At 47.1% G+C, this 24,239-nt stretch overlaps 1 protein-coding gene across 3 annotated transcripts in view; it reads left to right on the plus strand.

Moving 5' to 3' along the window:
* Positions 1–24,239, plus strand: part of FAM168A (family with sequence similarity 168 member A) — a 117,524-nt gene that overhangs the window by 35,632 nt on the left and 57,653 nt on the right. For all 3 annotated transcript variants that reach the window (XM_072327028.1, XM_072327029.1, XM_072327030.1), the window contains one exon: positions 17,735–17,824. In XM_072327028.1, coding sequence (XP_072183129.1) covers positions 17,755–17,824 — 70 coding nt within the window. In that variant the 5' untranslated portion in view covers positions 17,735–17,754. The remainder of the gene's footprint in view (positions 1–17,734; positions 17,825–24,239) is intronic.

The raw sequence follows: 24,239 nt of genomic DNA on the forward strand, positions 1-24,239 counted from the left end.
TGCTACAGCTGAGCTCCGGTCCTTCCCTGGATGCCTCCCTCAGCTGGCTGTGGATGATGGCTGTATCCATGTGCTGGGTTTAGCCCTGTGGATTACAGTGCAGGTGTAGGTGCTCAAAACTGCTTGTGTATGGATTTTACTGTCTTTTGTGCTTTTAAAATTCATTTTCCTGAGCTCTGTTTTATGCTGTAAGCCCGTAACGTGCAAAATGTGAATCTCTATAGCGCAACATGAGTGTTTTCTGCATGAGAAGGAATATGTATTGAGTTTTGTCTTGTTTTCTTTCTCAAACAGGAATACAGTTTGCTTTATGGGAAGAGAACCTTTTTGCTCCCTTAAGTATTTTGTTGGGGAGAAAATCCAGGTTTTCCTTTGGAAGCCAGACATGTATTTGAGCCATCAGTTCTCATCAGTGAGTTTGCCCAACCTGGAGCAAATTGCAGTTGAGTTTTGTTTTCTTATCCCTCATTCTTGCAGTGTATGGTGAGGTAAACAGTGACATTTCGTTTCATTTCTTGATCCCTTTTTCTGGATACTGCTTTCATACACGCTGTTTCTCTCCCCCATTTAAACTCTCTGTCCTTTTCCCAATGTGTGATTCATCCCATCAGCCACGTGAAGTGGAAAAGGAGAGGAGGAAGGGGAGGATGGAAGGGAGTAACCATGAATGCTGTGGGGTCAGCTGGTGTGCAGCCTTGTTGGTCGCTGGCTTTATCAGGTTCCTTGTCTTACCCTCCACGTTCTTCAACCAACTCTTCTCAGTGTTGCTTCTTATCTTCATCTTTTGATAAAACTCTGTGAAATGAATGAAGAGCCTTCAGTGTTATTCAGTCCTTTCCAGTTGTAGTGCCATACACTCAATACTGCGGGTCCTGGCAGAGCAGTTTGAAGCACTGTGTTGTTACCCTTTGGGGAGCCTGAAAATCCAGTGTTTAATACTGGGCTGTCACCTGCAGCTTATCTGATCCACGAGCATCTCTTTTTCTCATATCCCTAATTAAGCTTTTCAGCGGAGTCTTTATAGAACTTTTGTTAATAGCTTTGTGAGGTCAACCCTGCCCCCAGTTTTGGGTTCATTAGTTGTTGCTCTGTAGCCACAGTTGAAGGATTTTGTCTGAGCTTTTCTCCCCATGTTGCATCTGTTTGTTGAGTGTCGTAGGGCTGCAGGTCATTGCAGACAGTTTGCTTTATGTCAAATAAGACATTGGGTATTTCCATGCTAATCCTTAATACGCTTATTAAAGATAAATACAAATCTTGTGCTGTTACGTAATGAGCAATGCTAACACTGATTCTTCTTTGGTTTACTGACCAACCCCAGTGTGTATTTACTTTATCTCCCATGGTGTATTTCTGCAGAAGATGGGGAAATAATCACCATTCTGATCATAGAATCATAGAATCATAGAATCATAGACAGGACGAGGGGAAATGGCCTCAAGTTGCGCCAGGGCAAGTTCAGGTTGGATATTAGGAAGAACTTCTTTACAGAAAGGGTGGTTAGGGACTGGAATGGGATACACATGGTTAGGTACTGGAATGGGATACACATGGTTAGGGACTGGAATGGGATACACATGGTTAGGGACTGGAATGGGCTCCCCAGGGAGGTGGTTGAATCACCATCCCTGGATGTGTTTAAGAGCCGTTTGGATGTGGTGCTCAGGGATATGATTTAGCAGAGGTTGTTTTAGAGATGGGGGTACTGGTTAGGTTGCGGTTGGACTTGATGATCTTCAAGGTCTTTTCCAACCTGGGTAATTCTATGATTCTATGATGGTGATGGGAAGAAGGAAAGAGAAAGCACTGGTGGTTTGAATGGTTTGGGTTGGTTGAAAGGGACCTGAAGGATCATCCAGTTCCAACTCCCCTGCCTCAGGCAGAGCTGCCAACCACTCATGAGGCTGGAAATTACTCATGGTCTGTTATGCAGATGGGTAAGCAGAAGAGGCATTGCAGCAGTATTGCCTATTTCTGTCACAGTTTGTTTGAAATATGCAACCCAGGACATAAAAGTATTGGCTTAGGATTCCTTTGTGTGCCTGCACTGCTGGAAATTCTATGTAGTACTTGATTTAAAACTGGACATTGAAATCAAATGGTGGTGGTGGTTGAAGAGTGTGATGTGAGGTGCTGTGAGATTTGGTTTAGTAGTTTAGTGAGTAGTAATGGTGGACGGTTAGACTAGATGGTCTCATAGGTCCTTTCTAACCTTGTGATTCTGTGATTCTATGTTCCCTGCCAAAAGGACAGGTTTTAACCTAGAAAGCATCAGCCATTTATTGTGCCCAAACCTCTTTGTGATGTTTGTTTGAGTATTTGAGGTCTGATCACCCAAGGACAGCAGCATCTCCCCATAAACCCTCCGTGCTAACTGGGGCTGTGTGATTTGGTGAAGCCAAATGAGTCAATGTCCCTGGAAAGCACAGGGGAACGTTGTGATGCTGAAGGATGCAATGTGGAATTGTAAGTTCGTGGTGATCAAATTCCAGTGAATTTGGCAGCTCCGAGTCCCTTCTCAAATTACAGCTGATTTCTGAAGCTGGGAGCAAGAGAATTCGGCTCAGATTGTCTCCTGGTTATGTTAGCTTTCTTTAATATGTGTGTTAGAATCTTGGAATCGTGGAATATCCCTGGTTGAAGGGAGCCACAAGGATCAGCACAGCTGCTTGCAGGTCGTGGAATCATGAATGTTGGAAAAGACCACTAAGATCACGTAACCCAACCACCAGCCATCCCACTGTGTGCAATGACGTGTTCTTCAGTGCCACATCTGCAGTGATTCAAGCACGTGGAGCCTAGAGCCAAAAACCCCCCCAGGCTTACAGGGTCCCAAATATATGCACAGAGAGCAGCCCTGCCTGGGGTAATGAGACTTCTCTATGGATGAAAAGCTCCTGAACAACCCTACAAAGAGCAGAGGGAACTTCGAGCATCCTCAAACAAGAGCGCTGATGAAAGCAGGGTGCAAAGCCAGGCTGTTGGAAGCTTGTCATGTGTGGAAGGCTCCATGATGTGGTCAAAAAGTGTTGCGATGTGTGGAAGTGGATGGATGGAATCACAGGACCGTGGAACATCCAAGGCTGGGAGGGACCCATAAGGATCATCAAGTCCAAATGCTGTCTCCACACGAGGATGCTGGGTATGGTTCCCTGTTTGCAAAAGGTGAGCAATGCTACTAAAGGACTCGGACACCAAAAGTGGAGTTCCTCGTATGTGATCATCAAGCTCAACCCTCAGCCCACACAGCAACCCAAACCCTATGGCCAACCCTAGCGTCCCAACACTCCTTGAGCTCCAGCAGCTCAAGTTTGTGCCCACCACCCTAGGAGCTGTGCCATGCCCACCACTCAATGGGGCAGAACCTTCTGATATCCCATCCAATTTTCTTCTTGTTTTTCTGCCCTGTCAGTTCTTGGAGAGCTGAGATTCCTATGAAGAGAATAAGAATTAAATGCATACACTCAGGCATCAGCGATGCTGAAACACCAACCAGACAGCCCATGGGCAACCTGACACAACACTGAAGCAGGAGATAAACCACTGCCTGGGGTCCCTTCCAGCCCGAATTATTCTGTGATTTTTGATGGAATTATTCACTAAGCTCCTGGGGTCCACGATGAAGGAAGGAAGAAGCAGTGGACACAGCACGTCACGTTTGCTAAACGCGCATCTCTTCTGCGGTGATTAAATACCCTATTAATGAGGAATGCTCTTAGCGTTGGAATGCGCCGGTGGTGGAATGGGAGAAGTGGGTTTGGCAGTTCTGCATCGTTTCAAGCCCTTTATTGCAGGTCGTCTGAAAGCACTTAATCTGAGGTAATTTAGCTGTGATGCGACCTGGCTAGGCTCAAAATGACACGTGGAAAGAAGCCGCCAAATAGAGCCATCTGTTTTCCTCTCCTCTAATTGCTGGTTCAGCCCCAGCCGCTCCATAGACCGAAGGACCCGCTTAGCTCTGAGTGCTGTGAATTAGGGCTCCTTGTCAGCAGCCTGAATGCAGAACCTTAGAGGACCTTCCTTTAATTTCACTACCTCCCTGCTTACTTCAACCTCCTCCTTAGGATGTGCTGCTGTATCAGAGGCTGCTGTGCTACAGGCAGAACCTCCCTGTGATGCTGTGCTTTGTGGTTGTGCCGAAGCTGCAGCCTGTGTTAGCATCCCTCTGCAGGCAGTGTGCTGCGTGAAGAGGCTCTGCTGAGTCCAGGACCACGCACATTTTCCCACTGCAACTCCAGCTTGCACTGCCCATGCCCAACCATGTGCGAATGTATTTAATGCAGTGCTGGAGCACGCTGCAGTGACTGGACCTGCGTTCGTGTGGCTCTGTGGAATGGTTTGAGCATGGAGCACCTTCATGTCCGTCTGCAGCTGCGCATCCCTTTGCTAACACTCCTTCCTCTGAGCAAGGGCACAGCAGCTCCCATAGAGCCCTTTGCAAGCCGTAAACAATCAAAGCTTTCAGCAGGCTCTGTTGTTGCTGCAAACAGGGAGAGCAGTTGAACTCCTTTGTATTTTATGTGGATTTACACCAAAGCAGGACTGCAGGATAGGGTACAGCAGGTAGCTCAGGGAATCCACATGATGCTGATGAGAACCCTTCTGCTTTTTTGGACACAAATTATCCCTAGACCCAATGCTGCTTGCTGTGCAATGATGCAATGCATTGCTGTGCAATGGCCTCGGCCCTTCCTTTCCCTTCCTTTCCCTTCCTTTCCCTTCCTTTCCCTTCCTTTCCCTTCCTTTCCCTTCCTTTCCCTTCCTTTCCCTTCCTTTCCCTTCCTTTCCCTTCCTTTCCCTTCCTTTCCCTTCCTTTCCCTTCCTTTCCCTTCCTTTCCCTTCCCTTCCCTTCCCTTCCCTTCCCTTCCCTTCCCTTCCCTTCCCTTCCCTTCCCTTCCCTTCCCTTCCCTTCCCTTCCCTTCCCTTCCCTTCCCTTCCCTTCCCTTCCCTTCCCTTCCCTTCCCTTCCCTTCCCTTCCCTTCCCTTCCCTTCCCTTCCCTTCCCTTCCCTTCCCTTCCCTTCCCTTCCCTTCCCTTCCCTTCCCTTCCCTTCCCTTCCCTTCCCTTCCCTTCCCTTCCCTTCCCTTCCCTTCCCTTTCCCTTTCCCTTTCCCTTTCCCTTTCCCTTTCCCTTTCCCTTCCCTTCCGCAGAGATGCTGACAGCTGCATACACCCTGCCTTCATGGAATCATAGAATCACAGACATATAGGATCATAGACGTATAGTATCATGCTCTGGTTGGGTTGGAAGGGGCCTTAAAGCCCATCCACTTCCAACCCCATTCCATGGGCTGGTTGCCAGCCACTGGATCAGATTGCCCAGGGCTCCATTCAACCTGATCTTCATGGATGGGAAGTTCTAATGGAGCAAAAGTGGCTAAAGGGGAAAAAAAATGAGCTTTGTGGTAGTTTTGGGGTAGTGTTGTGTCTGTTTTTAGTGAATGCCCTCTTGTATGGTGTACAAAACTCGTGCTGTGGGTAGCTCTAAATATATTCTTGTGTGATGCAATCTGTTTGTTGGCAAGGAGTTGCTCCATTTTCAGGCATCTACCCGTTCTTCTGGCTGTAGGTCTGGATCAGATGCCCACCTTCACCCTTAAGTAAGTGCTGTTCCCACAGGCATTGGGATGCCCCAGTGGCAGGCAGCATGTGTCCCTCCGGGACATCTGAAAGCCATGTATCCATTCAACCCTATGTGAGCTGGGGAAGCAATTACAGAGCTTGGAAAGTTACTGAAACCCGACGACTCGTAATGGCGCAGTTTATTTCGGGAGGCAGCCTAAAATCCAGCCTGGTGACGGGGCGTATTTCAGAGGAATAGCACTTCTTGTCGTCCTCCTACTGAATCCAAGCCTGTAATTGCCTGGGAGTGGTGAAATACCTGCACTTAGCGAAGTGCTGCTGGTCCTGCCAGCCAGGAGAGCTGGAGAAACGAACCTTTGTTCTGAAACCCCGATCCGTCGTGATTCATGCTCAGCTCTCTCGGTTCAGGGAGCAGCATGGGACCTGACAGCTCTGGCAGCGAGTGTGGGCGAGCTGCAAGGCAGGCCGTTGTGTTCCCTTGCAGGGATGTTCTCCTATAGGCTTCCCTGCTGAATTAAGAGGTTCGGTGGGTTTTTTAGAGGCTTAAAGGCCTCACGGAATGCATCCAGCATTGCTTTCTCTCAACTGAGCTGCGGATTGTTGGCTCCATCACACCTATAGCTCCCTGGTAGCGCTTGTGCTTCACCGAGATCTCTACTATTAATGTATTGATTGTTTTCATGTTAAAAGGACCGTGGCATAATGAAATTAGTCCCAATTCCTAAACCACTTCAGTAAGCTTTTGATTAACCCAAATCCTCCTGGAGTTTTCATGGGCAGGTCCGCCAGGAGGTTGTGCAGATCCATGCAAAGGGATCCATGCAAAGCCTGAACCCTGTGATTCGGTGCCACCCCTGGAGGTATTTCCGAGATCAGTGGATCCCAGGCTGGTTTGGGCTAGAAAGGACCTTAAAGGCCAACCAAACCCCAGTGCTCTGTGGGCAGGGACCCCAGGTGCCCACAGCCCCATCCATGGCCATCCATGGGCACCCCCAGGGATGGGCATCCCCATCTCTGGGCAGCAGTGCCAGGGTCTCACCACCCTTTAGGTAAAAAATTCTTCTTCACATCTGACCTAAACCTCCCCTCTTTCCTATCACCATCTGCCCTTGATGTGTGGACATGGCACTGGGGGACGTGGTGCAGTGACGGCACTCGGCCGTTCAGGTTGTTGGTTGGACTTGATGATCTTGAAGGTCTTTCAATGTGATCCTGTGGTTTTCCAAAGTCTCCAGCCTATGTCAGGATGTGTGTCAAGACGTGGGACACGGGCAAGCAGGTCACCTCATGTTTGAGCAGCAGTGCAGAGTGCAGTGGGTGTTCTTGTTCACTGCTCCCTTTGCCAACAACTGGAGGCACAGCCCCAGCTGTTCTCTCCCGTGTTCAGTTTTCTGTCTCTCTCAACAGAAGGCTTTCAAAACCAGATGCCAGTGGTGAATGCAAAGCAGGAGGCTCAGTGTGCTGAGCACAGCCCGGGAGGAGGTTACTGGATTACTGGAAGGAAGCAGGGTCTGATGGCATGCAAAGATGTTTGGCCTCTGCCATGGTTTCCCATTCTCCTATGAAAACGATGGGAGATTTTACCTCTCTGCAGAGTGTAATCATTCCAAAAAAGAGCCATTGCTCTTCCTTTGTATGACACCTTCCTTTTTCTTTCAGCATTTTGCATCAGCTGAAAATCCACTGAGGTGCAGGTGTGGAAAATACCATTCTCATGCCCCTAAAAAACCTGTGGTTCTGCATAGAATCATAGAATCTTTAAGGTTGGAAAAGACCTCTCAGATCCCTGAGCCCAACCCCAACCTACTCCACCATGTGTACGGCCCTCAGTGCCACATCCCCATGGAGCAGGAATACCTCCAGGGGCAGTGAGCCCCACACTCCTATTGAAAGGAGTCTGGGGAGAAAAAGGAAGGAGAGAAGAAAGGAAAGAAGGAAGGAAAGATGGGAGGAAAAAGGAAAGGAATGAAGAATGGAAAGAAAGAAGGAAGAAAAGAAAGAAGGGAAGAAAGGAAGAAGGAAGAAAAGAAAGAAGGAAAGGAAGGAAGAAGGAAAGGAAAGAAGGAAGGAAGGAAGGAAGGAAGGAAGGAAGGAAGGAAGGAAGGAAGGAAGGAAGGAAGGAAGGAAGGAAGGAAGGAAGGAAGGAAGGAAGGAAGGAAGGAAGGAAGGAAGGAAGGAAGGAAGGAAGGAAGGAAGGAAGGAAGGAAGGAAGGAAGGAAGGAAGGAAGGAAGGAAGGAAGGAAGGAAGGAAGGAAGGAAAACAATGAAAGAACAGAAGAAGGAAAAAAGAATGAAGGAAAGAAGGAAAGAAAGGGGAGACTTTAGAGAAACGTCTCGCTGTGTAATGCCACTCTTCACTAAGGGCACGTTCCCAGGCCCTGTGAATTACAGAGGTCATGCTTACTCTCTCTGTTTGCCCTCCTCCTCTTTCCATTACGGACATTGTTTCCCACGTTGCCTGGCAATTGTCCTGAGGATCTCCCAGGTCCTGCCCCATGCTCTGCACCACGGCTGTGCTGAGCACCATCAAGGTTGGAGAAGACCTCTAAGATCCCCAACCCCAACCCATCCCACCACGCCCACTGTCCATATCCGTCTCCATCCTGGAGAGGTTGCACACTTGTTGCAATGGGATATTCCTCAAGTCCCAGTATTTCCTACAGCACAGCACCTTATTCACTCTCTGTTTGTCATCCTCATTGCTGGAAGCTGTTAAAACTGAAGCCAGGAATTGGATTTTGTTAAGAAGAGCATGGCGTGCTCCACTCGGTATTGCATGAAACACTGCATTGGAATATTGAGCCCATTTTGGGGGCATGTCAGAACAGAGCTGTGAGTTCATTAAAGGCTGGTTGTAGATGGAAGCTTAAAACAAAAGAAATAAAGAACGCTGCCAGGCTGTGTTTTCCATCCCAGGTAACGTCAGTTATCAATCTAGGTGCTGTCAGAAGAAAACTGGGAGAAGGGAAGTCTCCTGAGTAGGTGGAACGCACCTGTTGGATGATGGATGGGGTTAATTTAAGGCATGGATTGAATCGTTATGAAGAGTGATGGCACAGAGGCTGCTGTGCACAGAGATGTTTCTATCAGCATGAAAAGAAACATCTCAGAAACTGCTTGCAAATTAAAGATCTGGTTTTATCCCCCCTCCTCCCCCTGAAAATGAATCCGTAAATAAGGGATGTTTGTCTGTATTTGGGTCCGTGTAGGATCTATGCAGAACGGCCTTTGCTGTGAGCAGTGTCCAGGTGAGGCCATGGGTAAGATTTGGGGTAATCTGTTGATTATTTTTTTTCATCAATTAATGAATCAATTCAATTGCAAACTCAGTCTCTTGTGATAGGGATTAATACGGGGATCCCGAAGCCGAGGTTGTCTGGATGGCTCCACATATGGGGGAGAAACCCATTTGAGGTGCATGGAAATGCTCTCATTTGAAGAGAGGTGTTTGCTGGGTTGCTTTGGGACGGCAGCCAGCGAGTCAGCCTTTCCTTCCTAACGTATTTGGAGAGACCATAGAGAATGATGTGGGTATTTTTTCATGTGAGCATGGACTGGTATTTTAAGAGGAGCTGCTTTGCTGTTTGCTCACGTGGTGCCATTCAGCCCCAATCCCGCTGTATCCCCCCCAAAAAAGCAGTCAGGCCATACTGAATTGAGAGTTTTATTTTTCAGCCGAGAGTGCTGATAGCAACTGCCAGCTGTGAGCTCCTTCAGACTTCATTGAAGCCCATCCAAGCTCTTTATTTTGGGAAGGAAAATCCGGAAACCTGCGAGGAGCGTTCATTGTTGACTTGCTGTGGCCTTTCATCCCTCCCTTTGTGTCTGCTGGGAACGTTCCCAAGAGCCTGAAGGGCTGTTTGGGTGAATGGGAGCACTGCAGGCTGAAAAACTTCCCTGGGTTTTACGGTGGTTATGAAACGAAAATGTGAGCTCTGCGTATTGCACGTGTTGTAGAAGTGTGCTGTAGACTCACAGAGCTCGGTCTTCTATAGCGCCCATCCCTAACCCTGGTAACTCTCACTTGAGTTTGTGCTTGAGTAAGTACAGCTTTGTGAGCTTACATAGCCTTCATTTAAAGCTTTCAAGATCACACTCATCTGATGTAACGTTTCCTTACCTTTACTTGGTTCTGTGCCTTTGCACCAGGTGCTCTGGCATCACCTCTCTGTTGATGCATGGTTGATGGGTTGGACTTGATGGACTTAGAAATCTGTTCCAACCTTAATGACTGCATAGCAGATCAGTAGGCTTGCTTAGAGCTGCTAAATCAACCTCAAGCTGTTAGCAGGTCAGATATGACCATTAGATATTTAGGTTTTTACTACAGTGTTGTTCCCCTTCAGCCCATCAGCCAAAGCCTTCTGTGGGTGAGGGGAGCTGGAAGTGATTAAATAAGCATTTAGCATTTAAATAAACCAGTTTACATCGTATGTCCCATTTGAATTACTTGTGTGTCAGTGGCTCCTCGTAAGGATTGAGAAACAGCTACTTCACATCCCCGGTCTAGAGGGAGATGCCTGTACCAGGAAGGTTGGAATTGGGTGGTCTTAAGGGTCCCTTCTAACCCAAACCGTTCTATGATTCTGTGGTTTTTCTTTTCTTAGTTTGGACCAGTTGACCCCTAAGCAATAAAACACCTGCTTACGTTCTGCCAGTGAGTGTTGTAAATAGCAGGTTTTCTTAACTGGAGCCTTTTTACTCCCAGTGGAGTTCTTTTGCTTATTTTTCACATGGTACCGCATTGGCAGAACATGTTGGCCAGGTGCTGCTGGTATTTCAATCCGGACCAGAAAAGAAAGGACTGGGGACTCGGGAGAGGACCTTGGAGGGCATCAAGGAGCCATTGTGGCTGGAAGTTGTAAATCACACAGTGGAAACCTGCAGGGCTTGAGTGCTGACCCAGTAAAGCTGGGAGGGTTCTGTTTTGTGTATTATTAAGAGGCCCTCTCAGTTCAGGTCTGATTTAATTCCAGGAGTATTGTATTTCTGGTGCGTCAACTTTGTCCTCCACTCAGACACCAGATGAGATCGTTATCCCGTTGCAGTGCGTGGGAAGATGTTTTCAGTGTTCAGGATACAGCTGGAAAGTGGTTCTCCTTCACCAAAGGGAGTGACTGCAGAAATGGAAGGAAAGCAATTAGCGGCTGTGGTTGGAAATTCTGGAGCAAAACGTAAATTGAAAGATGTCTTTGAGGATAATGTGACCTTTTCCGGTATTGACTTCTTGTGGAGTGGGTCTGAAGTTGGTTCCTGCCGTTTAGTTTGACCTTGTGGAAGAGGAAACACAACGCTGTAGGGTGGGCTAAAAGCAAAAGGTGGTTCGTCTGCTGTGATTCAGATGTGCCGACGGCTCTACAGGTGGGAGTGGGCTCTGTCCAACCTGCTCATTCTCAGCCTAACCCTGACATGTTTTGTGCTTTGATCCCTTCGAGATGCGGGTCTGCATCTCCACAAATGCTCAAGTCTTCTGTATGAAAACCAATACATGCGCGGCAGCAAGGCTTTGGCTCTGGGGCTCTCTTGGTCTGCGTTACAACGAGCGCATCATCCGCTGCTCTCCTTCAGGCTTCTGAGCTGCTGCAGAGAGCAGCTTTGGGGGTGACGGATTGCTTCATACTTTTCTAAGCTCAGAAGAGGGGAAGCTTGTTTTTATTAGTGCATAAATTGTATTTTATGAATATTGTTTTTGTGGCTGGTTTTATGTCTGGCTCCTAAATTATACCTTCTCTTAGTGGGAGAGCAGTGGTTGGCTGAGCAAGGTCTGGAGCAATTCAAGGAGCCTTGAATAAGAAAGATAAGGGAGAATATTTTGCTTTTTTTCACGGTGACAGCTTGGAAGTTGCCACAATGATTTAAGATAGATGTTTATTATCCAGAGAATAAGCAAAGTTTCAGTAATTGTGTGGTAGGTCAAATTCTGCGCTAAGGTAACCAAAAAGTGCTGTTTAGTGCCTGTTTGGCATCAGGGCTGATGGGGTAAATAAACTGTTGTGATCTGGTGGGTGAGGTATCTTGAGATGTTGTTTGATGGATGTGCTCCAGGATGAATAGAGATGAATGGAGAACTGGGAACAGCAGCCTGAGCCCCAATGCCCCTCAGGGCTTCTTGTGTCCAGCCAGGTGCCAGGGAGACTTCTGACCTGAGCCAGTAGGAAAGCGCTTTGGAAAGCAAATGGTATCTTTAATATCTCCTTAATGTCTTAATGATAAATACAGAAGGATAGAGTGCATCCTCAGCAGGCTGCTGATGACACTGAGTTGGGTGATGCAGTTGATAGGACAGAAGGAAGGGACTCCATCCAGAGGGTCCTGGACACACTCAAAAAGTGGGCACATGAGAACCAGATGAGGTTCCAAAAGGCCAAGTGCCTGTCCAGGGCAGTGCCCAAGGCAACAGGTTGGGCTGTTGGACCATGGGAGCTGTCGTTGCCATGGAGGGGTTGGGGCTATGGGACTTTGAGGGCCCCTCCAACCCAAACCAGTCTGTGGTTCTGGGATTATATCAGAGAAACACCATCCCTGGGGGTGTTCTAGAACTGAGGGGTGCTGTCAGTGTCCATGGTGGGGTGGGCTTGGGTTGGTCTTGGAGATCTGAGAGCTCTTTTCCAACCTTAATGATTCTGTGATTCCACTGTCCGTGGGTGACCCAGTCCTGTACTGCAGCACCCTCCCCATGGCTTCTCTAATGACCAACCCGAATCTCCAAAGCCATCATTTGTGCAGAGGTAGAATCGGAGAGGCTTCCAACTGCGTATCCTGGGATGTCTTCTTAGCAAAACACAACCAAGTCAGGTTGTTCAGATAAAAGAACTGAGATAATCACCAGAGGAAGATGTGGCTCAGTTGGAGGGCAGGATGGGAGCACTACATGTAGCATTACAGCAGGGTTTGCTTCAAAAGGAAAAGTCAGCAAGGTCTCAATTTGAAGGAATTAATGGGAATATATCAGTGAATGCCTTTGAGAACTACTGGGAGTTGGTGTTGGACACACAGGGACACGTGTTAGGTATCTTTAAAGATGCTTTTATTTATTGGTTTCCTGCTGGGTAAAACCCATCTATCTTGTAGATGTAAAGCGAAGAATTTGTAATGCTGGTTCATCTGCATGCAGACATTTTGCTCTCTGAATACCAATTAATATAAGCATCACTTTGTGTTAGAATCATTTTTTTGTACTAATATTGCTGAAGTTTTGTTGTAGCGAACTGGTTTCACATTTGAAGGCCAAAGGGTGTTTGTAGAAGCTCTGGGCCAGGACATTTCTTTTATTGTATGTTTTTATCCTGTTTAGTATAACTGAATGATGGAGTTATTTAGATCCTCTGGCTTTTAGGTCGATCATAAACTTCAGCAATGGGAAGGTGAGGAATTTTCATTCCTCAGCTCTTATTTTTGAGGCAGTATGGGGTTGGTAATGCTGCTTTGTGCTTACAAATAAGCCATTACATTTTCCATGTCATGAACACGCAGGCACGTTCCCATTTTGTGTTCTACAGTATTAAGTTCCTGCAAGTGAACAAGCCCCAGGTGAGCTGATGAACAGATCTGAAGTTGTCTCATTTGGGAACACGTTGGAATAAACCTTTCTCTGGATGGAAGAAAAGAGAAACATAGAATCACCAGGGCTGGAAGAGACCTCCAGGGTCATCCAGTCCAACCGCCTATCACCAATAGCTCTCACTAAACCACGTCCCTCAACACAACAAGTAAACGCTCCTTCAACACCTCTAGGGTCAGTGACTCAAGGTCAATGTATGGCTGAGGTGCAGTTAGAGAGGTAAAAGTAGACACCGTGTTGCACAACCAAAACTCAGCGTTAGTAATTCATTGTTAAATGGAGTGCTGAACTTTTTCTGTAGCCTGGCCTTCCTTTGGTTCGCCCATCTAAATCGATAAATATTTTTAAATTATATTTTATTCTGTTAATGGAAGACGAAGCCAAACAGTGTCAGTTTTGACCAGATTCTTCTCCAAGGTCTTTGACAGGTTAAATATTACTCTCTACTCAAGATGTGTTCATTCTGCTATGCCCAAAGAAGTCTACTTTGCCCAGAGCTATGGGTGCCCCAACCCTGGAGGTGCCCAAGGCCATGGATGGAGCTTTAGAGACCCTTCCAACACAACCATGCTGTGATTCCATCTAATATGTGTAAGTAGGAAGTACTGGTTGTGAGAATGATGTTGCGTGGAAAGCTGAGCTCGGTTGCGTTACCCTTCAAAACGTGGATGGAAAGTTAATTGAATTAGTTCGGCAGATCCCAAGTGAGGGTCAAACTTCAAATGGCTTAACTGAAAAGTGGTCAGGAAATGACTGGAATGAGAATGCAGTGCAAGGTCAGGAGAGCTTTTTGTGTTCAAGGAGGTTTGGGCTGAATACAATTAGTGTGAAACGAGTTTTAAACACTGATGTGCAGATCAAGAAGGAAATATCTCTTCTGGGTTTGTCTTTGTTCGCAGCCTCTGATGTTTGGTTCCACGCTGGCCAACAAGAAATAAATAGTTCTTGGTACGTGCATGGGGAAAATGCCACTCGATTTCAACAGGAAAACATAAGAGCAAGAAGCACTAATGTCCTGATTTCAAAACAGACTGCAGAATCTTCAAGGCTGGGGAAGACCTCTCAGATCCCCATGTCTGAGCCCAGCCCACCCCCACCCTGCCCACTGACCACATCCTGATGGCGCATTACAACCTCAGTGCTGAGAAGTACAACACGAGGGCTGAGATGGAGCGAGGTGGAGCGGTGTGCCTCATCCACAATAGCTCACCTTCACGTTGTTTACTCTTTTCATTGCAGTTGTGTCTAAATTTACGATTCAATCTACGATTCAATTTCCCAGGAACGTGAAAGATGCGCCTGTCACGGCCAGCCTCCCTCTTTTAAGAATACTGTAAGATATATTTATTTCCAAGTAACGCTATGTTTATAAGATATTCTTCACTTAGTCTACAAAGAATGTGAAAAATAGCTTTATCACCTTCCTGAAGCTTGCGCGCTCTCCCCTTAGAGTTTCTCCCATCTCCTTCAGTGCTGTTTCTCTGCTTCCAAGGAGGTGGTGGGTTCACCATCCCTGGAGGTGATCTAGTGCCTTTGAAATGTGGCACTGAGGGACATGGTTGGTAGAGTTGGGTTGGGATTGGGCTTGGGGATCTTGGAGGTCTTAGTCATCCTCAGCGATTCAATGGTTTCCTGTGTGCAGAAGCATGCAGTGCCTTCAGATCTACGTACTGGGGTGGGAGATGCTACTTGCACCAGTGTGCACATAGAAATATTTGCATTAAAATTTGTTTGTGTGTAAAATTGTTGATGGCCATCGATGTTGGAGGACTCAAAGCTTTGATTGCTTTGGGAGGCAACAAAGGTGGTCCCGCACAGACCTTTTCCAAAGGCACAAAACAAACCAACATCAGGAAACCAGTGATGCGTAGGAAGGAGAAAATACATGGAAATGTCACCAGGTTACAGCCAGAAAGTATCCCAAGGCTGTTTGCTCACAGCCCATTCCCTTGGCATTGCAGCTGGGGTCAGTCCTTCTGCTCTTTGTGGGGCCTCAGCAGCTTCCAGGCAGTGGAGCATCACTGTTGTAGGGACTGGGGAGCTGTGGGAGCTCCATGCAGCACAGCCGTACTTGCAGTTGTCTGTTGATGATTCATTTCTGTTAGTCTTTTTGCTGTGCACTCGTGGCCGTGAGCAAGTGCTGCAAGTCACCGTGATGAGGGAGGTTTAATTTTGCTAATCCTATTCTATTCCCATTTCAGTGTTACTTTTCGAATGCCACGACACAGTGCCTGTAATGAATTTAAAATGGGGTTTTGAATGGTGTTGTCTTGCAGAATGTATCGGAAGCTCATCTGAATGTGCTTTTAAGACAAGATGCTAAAAAGAAAGAAAATCATCCGTCTGAAATGCATTGACTCTTCCATGCTGGCTGGAGGTAATGCCACGCATACCAAGTGGGAAGGAAGAGCCTCTTCCTCACCGGGCTCTCAACCCCATCGTGTGATTATAATCTGTCTGCCTTGGCTAAGAGGCATTTTCTTTTGTCCTTCTGAAGAAGTGCGTTCTTTGCCTTTTGGCACAGCACCCAATGCTGCCAGACATATGCGGTGGGGGTTCACCAAAGCCTTCTTTATCTATAGGGGGAGCAAGAGGGGATGTGGAGAGGTGAGGGGAAGCTGAGCCCTGCAGATCTTGTGCCTGTATTGGATTGTACTGCTTCATTTCTCATCCGTTAGCTCTCCTCCATTTCCAGTCAGGTCCTGCTTGTGGCATTTCTGATGTAAGGCACCACGTGCTGTGTAGGAGCTGTTAGGTTATGTGCTTTGCTGCTGCTGTGATTCAGAGCACTGTGGCTTTGGGGAGGTGATTCCCACCAACTTTGTTATTTCTGTGCTCAAAGCGGTTCCAATGTGTGGACCACATTTATTTCAGCAGCTCCACTCATTGCCCACCCGGTGTCCTCCAACCTCTCATGGGAAACAGTGATCAAAACCAGAGATGGTCCAGTGGGCTCCTGCAAACCAGGCACCAGGTGGGATGTCCAGTCTGAAAGACCAAAACCCAACAGGAGCCCTCAAAGCACAGAGCATTGCTATAGGAGCCTCAACGTGAATTGTGTGATCTCCTGGTTACCTCTGGTTGCACCCAGGTTTTGGGATCGTTAGAGTGCTGCTTCTTGTCAGAATGGTTTGTGGCCTTTTGGAATACCCTCCTGCCTTATATACCACCACTGATGTGAAAGCTCCACTGCAGGGGCATGGGGGGTGTGAACTGAAAAAAAAAAGTCATTGAAGGAGGCACAAACAATGGCAGAAGGGTAAATAGATGTTTTTGGCTACAGTGGATGCAGCTCTTTATACGTTGAGCTGTGGTGGCCCTCCTCAGCCACTCCTCGCACCCTTTGCCCTTCAGACCCCTCCCCATCCCTGTAGCCTTCCTTTGGACACGCTCTGATAGTCCTGATATTGTGGTGCCCAGCACGCGGTGCATGGGAGCTCTGTGCTGACATTCCATGGCCAACACCGTAGCCATCCCATGGAGCTCTTGTGCTCTCTCATAAATCCTTCCAGTCTCAATTCCTGCAGTGTGCCTTACAGCCATCCTTTCCTTTGCTCTGACAATTGCTCTTTCTCTGCTAACTTGGGGGTGGAGGAGCGGCTGATTAATTAAGCAGTAATTGTTGTCAAGTCAGTTGTTCCTAGCGTTTAACATTTGACTTGTTTACCGTCCCGAGGTACAGCGGAAGGAGTTAATGATCTAACAAATTGCACATCCATCACCAGAGGCTTGCTTGGAAAGGACAACTGTATTTATGAGCTGTAAAATAATACATTTTAAAACCTCACATTTTGGAGAAGGATGGTTGGGGTTCGCCTTTGAAGCTGCAGAGACAAATGTGTCGCCTAATAAAGCTTAATGACTGATTTTCCTATTAATCAGAATTGAGAATGTGCTTCATTAAGATAATTAACTGAGCAGTTGCTTAACTGACAACTGGTAGACGCGAATTCCCAAGCTACTTGTTTTCCTCTAAATAAAACTCAACAGAAGACAGCGGGTGCTGCTGTTGGAGATCAGCCATCTCGCCCACCTTGCCATGTCCATGACCACCCCAAACAGCCACTGCGTGCCCTGGGCAGCCCCCACAAGTGCTTGTGCAGCACCCAGGCCTTGGGCAGGAGGTTGCTGGAGTCAATTTGAGTTGCTCTCCATTTCGTTGGGTTGGCTTACGGATGAAAGGTCAGTTCTCTGTTCTCGCTGTCTTCATCACCCAAGAAACACAGGCTCTGCTGAAGGGGTGAATTCCTCTGCTCAGTTTCTGGCTTTTCCTTGTTCACTGCACAGTAGATTCTGGGTCATGAATCCTGAGGCCCACGAAGGTAGGGAATATGTGAAATTAATTTGTTCCAAGTGTATTTATAGGCAGTCTTTGCAATGATGAAGAAGTTAGAGGAAATAACAGAGAGATCCAAAACTTGAATGATGGAAGACGTTTTCTGGTTGTAACATCAAGCTGTAAATCCTTTTTTTTCTCAGCTCAGCATGTCCTGAATTACAACATGGCAACCCTAGCATGCAGCACCGCTGTGGACCTCTGAACGGGAGTGCGGTGCAGGCTGCTGTCTCACCTCTGCTTTCTTTTTGTCTACAGAGTTCCTGATCTTCCACCATGAACCCGGTTTACAGCCCCGTTCAGCCTGGGGCTCCCTATGGAAACCCGAAGAACATGGCGTACACAGGTAGGTCCAAAACCTCCCTGTTGGGTGGGTGGAGCAGGCTGTCGTTAATGAGTGGTGAATCCCTTAATCAAGAGAGAAGTGGATCGCATCGGGGGCTCAGCAGTGAGGTTAATGAGAAGAGATTGGACCCAAATTCCACCCGTGGTGGAGCCAGTTATTTGGGGAGCGCGCTGTTGTTGTCGTGGGGGCTGATTCACACTGCACTGTTGACTGATTGTTTTTGTTTTCAAATTACACTTCGGTTGAGTTGGTCTTACATTGAACAGTGATGCCCGTGTCTGTTTGAAGCCCGTGTTTAGAACTCAGCTGTCTAACAGCGTCAACTTTTAATGCTTGAAATAGGCATTGGGTTATGCTCGTCATCATTATGTGACTAGCAGGGAGCTGATGTGGAGTGACAGAGAAAGAACTGAGCCCAGACGGGGCCCTTGCTTTGGAAAGGAAGCCTCCATTTGGATGTCTGTGTTCTTCCCTGGGCGTTGTTTCCCCAGCAGGGTTATGATGGTGCAACCCTTGGCCATCCGCCTCGGACCGCTCTTCCTTTTAACGTTTTGTTGAGTGTCATTAGCTATTAATTAGCTATTAAGTGCCACATTGCGGTCGTACTTTGTGTTCACTTTACCAGCTGTATGAGTTGACTTTAAGCCTAACACATGAGACTGCTTTGTGGTGAGAAGTGGTCAACAGCACATGGAAGTGAGCATCCAATACTCTCAGCTGTTTCATCTGCATGGCGTTCTCGTTGGCTCTGCTCCCTCTCTCTGGCAGCAGATCAGTCCTGCCGTGTTGCTGGAGGAGTCCTGGCTGATAACTCCAGTATGAAGAGTTCCTCAAAGAGGTTCTACCCTATTTTGATCCGCCATTTCTCTTTTCCCCGATCAAATTTATGCACGCTGCTTGGTTGGAGATACTTCACACGGGGAAACTTTGGTCTTCCAGTCAAAGCATGAGAGGCTTTGGGAAAATTTCTCTGTGAATAATCAGAAATATCACATAGAGAGAGGACTGCAGACTCCAGCAGTGCTCGGGTGGGAGAAGCAGTTCCAAAGTGTGCACTGGAGAGAGCAGCAATTTTGTGCTTTGCAGTGTGTGGATGGGTTTCACAAGAGTCTACTTCTCTCCCACTTTTTTTCCATGTGTTCGAAACTCCGCGTTAAATACTCATTGAATGTGGATTTTCTGTATCTGCTTTCAAACAGCCATGGATGTTAGGTTGGATCTGAGGAGGGAGTTTTTCATGCAGAGGGTGGTGACACACTGGAACAGGTTGCCCAAGGAGGCTGTGGATGCCCCATCCCTGCAGGCATTCAAGGCCAGGCTGGATGTGGCTCTGGGCAGCCTGGGCTGCTGGTTGGTGACCCTGCACATAGCAGGGGGTTGGAGCTGGATGAGCACTGTGGGCCTTTGCAACCCAGGCCATTCTGTGTTTTAGGAGCTGCTTTCCAGGCACTTTGTAGGACAATTTTATTTAAACACTGAGGCGCAGATATTCAGTTCTTGTATCTTGTACCCTGTACCTTGATTTTTCCAGAGGGAGGAATTTAGAGGGTGATTTCTGTTTTGAATGAACCAATTCTACATGACTGCATTTCGAATAAGTCGAATGGTGACATTAATAGGAAACTATCCGCTAAAATATCCTGCTGGTTAATCACCGTGAAGATTATGTTGTGCATTCAGATGTTTAAAGCCATTGCCCTCCTTGCTTGTGGCAGCTCTGCTAGGCATCCAGGTGGGGTTATTTTCACCCCAAACTTCAGCCATTCATCTTCCAGAGGTCATGGCAAATGGGGAGAAGAGAGCAGTAGATGTGTAGCGTGATCTAAGGCCAAAAGGTTGGAAGAGGTGGGACTCAAGGACATGCTGTAAGGTCCTTGGTTGTGTCAGTGGGAACTCAAAGAAAGGAAGATTCAAGTGGTTGCATGGATGCAGGATAAAGAAGGAATAAGTGGGTCGTGTTGGTGCTTGGGTTTCCCATTTTCTTAGTTTAAATGAAGAGCTATTTCTTTGCCAGGCAAGTAGTATTCCGGAGTGTCTTTTAAGCGTGAATTTGTTGAATGTTCGGTGGGAAAACTGAAGTTACACTGCGGAAGGGAAAAGAAGAACATTCATTCCTTTATGTATCAAAACGGGCAGTGCTCAAGGGCACGGAAAGCTGACATAGCTCTTGCTTTAGAAATGACATGTTTTGTCTATCTAAAGCTGATTTCTACCCTTGGACTTCATTTGCAGCGCTTCAACTTGCATTGCTCTGCTATTGATCAGTCTATTATGTAGCCAGAGGCTATTCTGGAGGACATTGAAATGCATATTGACAAAGAAAATGGGCTTTCAACAGGAGAAGCATGAAGTTGAAGAGTTGGCAGGTGTTTCTTTCTCAGATTGTTTAGAAATAGCATGGTGGGGTCTGGAAGGGACGTTGTCTCACAGACCTTGTGTGGAGCCCTTCCATAACCCCAGGAACTCATTACAGCCTTGGGGTTTGTGACCCATTGATTTGGCTTAAATGGTTTAAATGGTAAACAATGCGTAAGTCAAGGTTTGAAAGTAAAAGTGCTCATTGAAGTGGTCACAAGGGTTAATTTAACACAAGAAATGGGCAGAACATTATTGGCTGTGTGCTCCAGCAGGTCCGGATCCAGCTGCCAGTAATCACTGGGTCAACTTTTTCAGCCTGTCTTTGGTCATCAGGTTGTGTGTCCTCAGTGTTTGACAGTCTTTGGGTCAACTTTTGGACAGGTTGTGTGTCCTCAGTGTTTGACAGTCTTGGGTCAACTTTTGGACAGGTTGTGTGTCCTCAGCTCTCACCAACTGAGGGTCAACTTTTGGGCAGGTTGTTTGCCTTCAGTGCTCACCAGCATTGAGTCAATTTTGGGGCAGGTTGTGTGTCCTCAGTGCTTGCCAGTCTTGTGGCTAATGGATGAACTCATTGGAGGGGAATCAGGGATGAAGAATCAGTCTTTTCTGGAGCTTCAAGCGTGAAACCATAAAAGCGTTGTAGCTTACACCATGATCATTTTCCCTATCAGAACCTGATTAATATGCTGATAAGATGCCATGCTTCATGAACCTTCGGTAGACTGCCCCCTGTTCATTGAAGCTATTGCTAAATAAAAGCTGATAATAAAGTCCACAAGCTCAGAGATGTGAAGCTGGTGAGTAAATCTCTGAGGGTTTGTGTTGCGTGGCTGCAGTGCGTGATGCTCTCCTTCAGCCAGGAGCTGACAGAGCTGTTCTCCAGCATGTATGACACATCATGGAGATTCTACCAATGGAAATCAATGGGGATTTTTGGACAAACAGCCCTCTTCAGGCTCCATGTGCCATTGTGCAGTCTTTCTGCTTTTTACTTCTGTAATGACTGCAGGAAATGGAAAAATAATGGGGATTTTGGCATTTATTTGAACAGTTACCTGAAATTTTAAAATGAACAGGACAACCTTGAGTCCAATGCCTGGGGAAGGTTTGATGGGGTGGCAGCATTCAAATGGCCTGATCTTGTGGTTTTGATGATAAAAAATGTGCATCTCAGAGTTCTGAATCATGGAACCATAGAACCAAATGCATTGGTCCTGCAGGTAATTCATTAGCTACAATCAACCCCAGTGGTTCTACGGTTTCTCTGGATGATAGATGCAGGTATTTCATGCAGACTTTTGTGTAAGGGACAAGGCATGTGCATGCAGTTGGGTGGAGTGAAAATATAAGACTAAAGGAGTATCATAGAATGGCTTGAGTTGGAATGGACCTCAATGATCTTGAAGCTTCTACCTCCCCACCGCAAGCAGGGCCACCAACCTCCACATTGAATACCAGCCCAGGCTGCCCAGGGCCCCATCCAAGCTGGCCTTCAACACCTCCAGGGATGGACGGGGCATCCACAGCCTCTCTGGGCAGCTGTTCCAGCACCTCACCACTCTCTGTAAACAACTTCCCCCTGACATCCAACCTCCATCTGCCCTCCTTCAACTTAAATCCATTTCTACCTATAGGGCCACCCCTCTTCTCTTGAGAAAAGTGTTTTTTTCATCATTTTGTGTCCATTATTATTATCTCTGCAGCAAAGTCGGTATAAATGACCCGAGAGTGATGCTGTTTTCCTCCATGAAGTTTGGGTTGGAAGGCACCTTAAAGCCCACCCTGTTCCATGCTCTCGCTGATGTTTTTATCCTGACTGGTGTCGTTTGTGTTGGACATGGGCTGCATGGAGCACAGCTGACCCGATTTACACTCTCAGCATCACTCTTTGTTTAATTTATCACTATACTGGAAGCCAGTAGCCTCACAGTTTGTCCAAACGGAAGAAGTTCTGAGGGGATTTCTGCAGTTGGCCTTTAATCCTCATTTGCACGATCTCTGTAGGACAAAGATAATTATGGGCTTCATTTCCACCTTTCTTATTAACTTAAAATTAAAACGTTCCTGTATTATTCATTGCGAGGGCGATGCCTTTGACAACAGATTGGTTCTTTGGCCATGAAAACCATCTGACAAAACTACCGAGTGGGAAGAAAGTAAAATCGACCTTATCCTCCCTTGTGCCATAAGTCAGCAGGTTTGTGGGGGGGGTGCTGAGGAAGACAAGGCCGCTTTGCTGCTCTTATGTTCCGCAAGCACGCTCTGCTCTTCCATTTGCTGGGAAATGCCGTCTCTGGATTTAACGAGGTGATCCACCACTTACTGGTTCTGTGAAGCAGGGATTTTAAAGGGTGTTGGATTGATTTCAGGGTGATTAAAAATGGATGAAGTGGGTACAGTGAATATTTTTCCTCTGGCGTTTCTTCATGTTTATTAATTGGCGCGAGTAGAGCAGGCAGGGAAACGGTACTTGACTGGGAGAGGAATGAGCTCCGACTCGTGTGGGCTCTCATTATTTTATGTGCACATGCATCGTTTCTGTACAGTAACACGGCCGAGCAACGTGATGCATTTCTCAGCGCTAGAAGCTGATTTGAGTTTCAGCTCTGCTTTGCTGCTCACATTGGCTGATTCCTGGCAGTAACTTGTGGAGCTTCTAAAGTCATAAGGAACCAAAAACCACAGAGGGAGTGAGGTACAAGTTTATTCATCTGGGGGAGTGATGGGAAGGGGGCTGCAGGTTGGGTTTGGGTCACTTGGACCCAACATCATTAGATGGTGTGTTGAGGGGATATGGTTTAGAGAGAACTGTGGGTGATAGGGGGACGGTTGGACTGGATGGTCTTGTAGGTCTTTTCCAACCTCAGTGATTCTATGATTTATGAGCATGCATGCCAGCTGTGTGCTGTATTTGGGTACGCTGGCCGTGGTCCTGCTAGATGGGCAATGTGATGGAGCTGGTACCATCATTTGAGTGTAGCATCCCTTACCTCTGTGGTTCTTCCATTCCTTTCAGTTCTTGAAATGGAGAGTTTTGGGTTGGAAAGAACCTTGCAGCTCACCCAGTCCCAAGCCCTGCTGTAGGCAGGGACACCTCCCATAGCCCAGGCTGCTCACAGCCCCATCCAGCCTGGCCTTGAGTGCTACCAGGCAGGGGGCATCCACAGCCTCACTGGGCAACCTGTGCCAGCATCTCACCACCCTCACAATAAGGAAATTCCGCCTAATCTCTACTCCAAATCTACCCTCCCTCAGTTTAAAGCCATTTCCCCTTGTCCCATCACTACCTGCCCATATAAAAAATCCCTCCCCAGCTTTTCTGTCAGCCCCTCCAGGTCCTGGAAGGTTGCTATAAGGTTGCCCTGGAACCTTCTCTTCTTTAGGCTGAAGACCCCCAGCTCTCTCAGTCCCCATATGGGAGGTGCTCCAGCCCTCTGATCATCTTCATGGCCCTCCTCCAATGGCTCCACATCCTTCTTGTGCTGGGGGCCCCAACAACTTGCTGGAACAACCTTCACCCCTCGCCTTACGTTGGGACTCCCTGGAAGCATTTTTGTGCTCTTGAGTTTCTCCCATTGTAAACAAATAAATAACAAAACAGAATAGTCCCAGATCCCAAAAGCAAACAAAACTCAGGTTATGCATTCCTGAATGAGCCCATTGTGGGCTTTCTAATCCTATGTGCTCGCATAGCGCGGAGAACAGCTTTGTGCTGTGCCACATTGCTCGGCCACAATATTGATTTTCTTTTTTTCCTCGCAGTAAAAAAAAAAAGAAAGAAAAAGATTAAATGACCGGGGCTGAAGCAGACGTGTAGAAGGGAGGGAAGAAAAAAGCCAATGTTAAGTGAACAGAGCGTTTTTTGTGCTGGTTGCTGCTGTAGACCGATGGCGCACGGTCGTAAATTCTTCACTCACTTGAGGAAGAAAAATGCTTCATTTTTAAGCTTGAGTTCTGCCAAAGCTCTTTCTTAGGTGATGTGTAGCTGAATTCTGCCCAGCGTTTGGGCCATTAGAATGGATCTCGAGTACTGTAATGGGCGAATGCAATTTTTTCC

This window comes from Excalfactoria chinensis, chromosome 1, assembly GCF_039878825.1.
Source record: "Excalfactoria chinensis isolate bCotChi1 chromosome 1, bCotChi1.hap2, whole genome shotgun sequence".
Taxonomy (NCBI): Eukaryota; Metazoa; Chordata; class Aves; order Galliformes; family Phasianidae; genus Excalfactoria; species Excalfactoria chinensis.